At 38.9% G+C, this 4,711-nt stretch overlaps 1 protein-coding gene across 2 annotated transcripts in view; it reads left to right on the top strand.

Moving 5' to 3' along the window:
- PTPN12 (protein tyrosine phosphatase non-receptor type 12) overlaps positions 1-4,184 on the top strand; it is a 93,162-nt gene extending 88,978 nt beyond the window's left edge. Inside the window, exons 17-18 of one of the 2 annotated variants that reach the window (XM_059396970.1) lie at positions 2,981-3,088; positions 3,321-4,184. In XM_059396970.1, coding sequence (XP_059252953.1) covers positions 2,981-3,088; positions 3,321-3,382 — 170 coding nt within the window. In that variant the 3' untranslated portion in view covers positions 3,383-4,184. The remainder of the gene's footprint in view (positions 1-2,980; positions 3,089-3,320) is intronic. The other variant, XM_059396971.1, reaches the window with a different exon arrangement.
- Positions 4,185-4,711: the final 527 nt, after the last annotated feature.

Here is a 4,711-nt window from a genome sequence, read left to right as displayed (position 1 = left end):
TTTTAATTTTATTTATTTATTTGACAGAGAGAGATCACAAGTAGGCAGAGAGAGAGAGAGGAGGAAGCAGGCTCCCTGCTGAGCAGAGAGCCCGATGCGGGACTCGAGATCAGGACCTGAGCCGAAGGCAGCGGCTTAACCCACTGAGCCACCCGGGCGCCCCTTGCCCTCCCTTCTGCTTTAGCTGGCCACTCCCTGCATCTCTGCTTAATGGGGCTCCATTCCCTCTCATAAATGCTTATTACTCTTTGTCTCCTTTTCTGGGGCAACGTATCATAAGGAAAGAACAGAAGCTTTAGAGTCAAGCCTCACCTGGTTTGCAATTTCATTTTTACCATTTTACTTACTGTGTGACTTAGGCCAAGTCACCTCATCTTAGCCCTGTTTGTTGTTGTTGTTGTTGTTTTTTCTCTAAGAAATGGAGGTAATAATTGCACCTACCTGAGAGCATTGTTGTGGGAAGTTAATCAGATCGCATTCATGGAATATCAGTACTGTGCTTGTCACATGATAGGCAACTCAAACGGAAGCCAGGCTATTACTGTTACTGCCTTTATTCTCTTACTTCTGCTGATATTGCTGGATCCCTGTGTCCTTTATTTCTGAATGTATGCTAACTCCTTTCTGAATTCTCTTCTCTAGCCCATCTAGACACTGTCCTCCATTACTCCAGTCACACTCTAAATTATCCTCCACTTTCTTGCTCTTAACTCCCATGCCATTTTATTTTATCCCTTGAAACTCCTCAGTGCTGCTGGGGAACATCACTCTGCTTTACAGATTGGGCCTGCAGTTCTGGATCCTCATCCATAGTTGGGCCTTTAGCTTCGCTTTATCTTATATGTTCTGGTTGGTATCCTTTCCATTTTCCTTGATTTCTCTAAATCTTTAATTTCTTCTGGGCAACCCTCTCAGGTCCCCTCCCTCGTCGGGAGCTTTGTACTATCCCTCAATAAACTTTGCTTTGCTGCCCACCAAAAATAAATAAATAAATAAATAAATAAATAAATAAATAAATAAAATCATCAGTCCTGCTCTTACTTAGTAGATGACCTTTTACTTCACTGAGAAAATCGAGGTGTTTTGACTAGATCCTCATTTCTTTCTAGAACTCAGTCCTGAAGCCACTAGTTTCATTGCCATGCATCTCCTCTCTGTCCCCACTGCACTGTACATCAGTGGGTGGCTCAGTTGGTTGGGTGACTGCCTTCAGCTCAGGTCATGATCCCGGAGTCCCAGGATCAGGTCCCATATCAGGCTCTCTGCTTACCAGGGAGTCTGCTTTTCCCGCTGACCTCTCTCCTCTCATGCTTTCTCCCTCTCTTAAATAAAAAAATAAAATATTAAAAAAAAACTTAGCACACAAGTACAATGATAATGTGCTTGTCAGTCTCCTACTAACTAGGCCTCGGCTTGTTTTTGTTCTGACTTTGAGCTGAATTAATTAATTCTTAGGTTTTTGAAGAGTTGTTTAGGGGTCTCTGGCTGGCTCAGCTGGTAGAGCATGGGACTCTTGATCTCAGGGTCATGAATTCAAGCTCCACTTTGGGTTTAGAGCTTACTTTAAAAAAAAAAAAGTTTTTGGGCGCCTGGGTGGCTCAGTGGGTTAAGCCGCTGCCTTCGGCTCAGGTCATGGTCCCAGGGTCCTGGGATCGAGTCCCGTATCGGGCTCTCTGCTCAGCAGGGAGCCTGCTTCCCTCTCTCTCTCTCTGCCTGCCTCTCTGTCTACTTGTGATCTCTATCTGTCAAATAAACAAATAAAATCTTAAAAAAAAAAAAAGTTGTTTAAAAACAAAGAAACAAGCAAAAATGAAGAATATGTGACAGAGACTGTATGTGGCTTGCAAAGCCTAAAATAGTTATTCTCTATAGCCCTTTATAGAAAAAGTTTGGTGACTCTTGTCTAAACTATAAGCACTTAAGGACAAGGATCTTAAATTCTTCAATCTGTATCCCAAGTTTCCGTAAAAGTTTCTTTAACAAAATTTCTTTTGTTATTAATCTTAGGCATTGGTAATTAAATAAGTAAACTAAAATTTAAGTGCTGTAAAACTTTCAAAGAAAATAATTACAGTTAGAAACCAGTAGTCCAGGGGCACCTGGGTGGCTGAGTGGGTTAAGTCTCTGCCTTTGGCTCAGGTCATGATCTCAGCATCCTAGGATCGAGCCCCACATCGGTCTCTCTGCTTGGCGGGGAGCCTGCTTCCCCCTCTCTCTCTGCCTGTCTCTCTGCCTACTTGTGATCTCTCTCTCTGTCAAATAAATAAAGAAAATCTAAAAAAAAGGTGGGGGGGGGCGCCTGCGTGGCTCAATGGGTTAAAGCCTCTGTCTTCAGCTCAGGTCATGTTCCCAGGGTCCTGGGATCGGGCCCCGCATCGGGCTCTCTGCTCAGCGGGGAGCCATCTTGCCTTCCTCTCTCTCTGCCTGCCTCTCTGCCTGCTTGTGATCTCTGTCAAATAAATAAAATTTTAAAAAAACAAAAAAACAAAAAACCTTAAAAAAAAAAAAGTGGGGGGAGGGAGATGGATAGCAGCTTTAAAAAAAAAAAAAAAGAAAGAAACCAATAGTTCAGGAAAAAAAAAAAGCCAGTAGTCCATTAATTAACTATGAACTTGATTGTCATTGATTTCCATATAAGGCATTTCACTTGCAATTTTTGCCTTAAGATATTGGCACATAGTATAACTACCTTAAGGAAATATGAAATGGCAAGATTGAGATTTATTAAATACGAGCATAAGGAGAATCCATATATTGCAGAACAACTTACAGAAGATTTCTGTGTACCCCTAGGAACCCGTAACACATTTTCTTGTGTTCACTACCATTGCATTTGTATGTATCTGGGCCTCTGAAATTATGATCCCCAAGAGAGAAAACTTGCTCTTTTAAATTAATACAGACATTAAAACAATTAGAGGATTCTACATACGATGCTACAAATGATGGTGATTAACAATGGCTTTATTTTGCATTTTAGATCATCCAGCAGGAGGTATTCACACAGAGACTTGTACAGAATGTCCACCTATTTTCAGTAACAAGAAAGATCAAATTTCAGAAAGTCCAACAGAGGCCACAGATATTGGTAATTTGTTTACTAAATAAGTTTAAAACTTTAGTTCTGTAGTTAATTCTGGCAAAAATGAGAAAAGGTTATTTGTCATCATGTCATGCTTTCCTGAAGGCCAAGCTTACCAAACTTTTTGCTATGATTTATTCAGGTTCTTAAGTGAACTACCCAAATCAAATTAAGAGTTTTTAGTAAATGAAAATACATTTCCAGACACTGACCAGTTACTCTGGTGTTTTGATTACAGGTTTTCGTAATCGCTGTGGAAAACCCAAAGGACCAAGAGAACCACCTTCAGAATGGACATGATTCAGGGAGCTAAAAGACACTTTAAATTATACTGGAAAATTCAAGTGCCACTGAAAGCCAGATTTATAGTATTCCATCTTACAAATGTGGGACTAACAGCAGTGTAGATTGTTACCTTAGTATTTTTTTGCTGGGACCATCTACCTGCCTTATACTACACTTAGGAAAAAGTATTACATATGGTTTATTTTGTAACTTCAAGTATTATTGCCTTAATGTCTCTTAACCCTGTTACACGCTGCTTGTAGACATGTTAATATAGTAATACTTTTATGATAAATTGAGTTTAAGGACTACTCTTTTGCTAATGTTTTATCATGTATGCATTATTTTGTATATGTACAGGGCAAGTAGGTATATAATTTGATAAAGTTGCAGTCATAAAATATTATTAACAGAAGATGTAAGAAATTCTGCATGGTCTAAATCTTTGTGTACCTTATTTGTAAATTATTTGCCCTGAAGTTTTAGAAAATAGTTTCTGAATTTTAAAGTTGCTGGATTCATGCAGCCAGCTTTGCAGGTTATCAGAGATCAAAGATTGTAATAATAATACATTTTGTAAATTGTAAGCAAAAAGTTATTTTTATATTATATACTGTCTAATTGTCCTCCTAATTGTCCTTGTTTTCATCTAGTCATGGAGATTCAGTAAGTGCCTTTGAACAATATTGAATTCTCTTAGCTCGTGTGTGTTACTTTACTATTTGAACTCAAGTGAGATTAGCAGACTGATATCAAAATACATGTATGTTTCAGGATATTTGACCTGCATTAAAAAAGCAAAAACAATTTTACAGTGCCTACTTGTCTCGGTTTTTCATTCCTCATTCCTAGGAAATTACAGTTAGCATCCACCTTCCTACTGGTTCAGCCTTAAAGTCATGAGTGTGAATGGGGTTTAAACTCTTAATTAAAGAGTAGGGAGAACCGTCTGCAAAATCATGGCTTCACAATTTTAATATTTCTACTAATTCTAATACTTATCCTTAAGTCAGCCCTAGGCAGCCTTCTCGTTATTGCCTACTAAGATACAATACAATAAAACACCAAGCAAAGAGACATGAGGCTAGGAAAGGGAAACTGGTTTCTTCCCACTCCACAACTGGAGCATGGCTCCCATCCGTAAGTCTCAAGGTTGAATTCTGACACCAGGGATTGAAGGTAATGGACGTTTGTATTTTCCCTCTGTATACAAAAGAGAGAAGAAATTATGAGACTAAAGTGAGCCAGAGTGACCTTATATGAATAGGATTGCTGTGGAAGAGAAAATAATACTATAATTTCTTGTCAGTTTTTCTTTAAGCTCAATGGTCTTCATGTTCATTC

This window comes from Mustela nigripes, chromosome 4, assembly GCF_022355385.1.
Source record: "Mustela nigripes isolate SB6536 chromosome 4, MUSNIG.SB6536, whole genome shotgun sequence".
Taxonomy (NCBI): Eukaryota; Metazoa; Chordata; class Mammalia; order Carnivora; family Mustelidae; genus Mustela; species Mustela nigripes.
The sequence above is the reverse complement of the archived record's forward strand: the minus strand, read 5'-3'. Positions and strand labels throughout refer to the sequence as shown.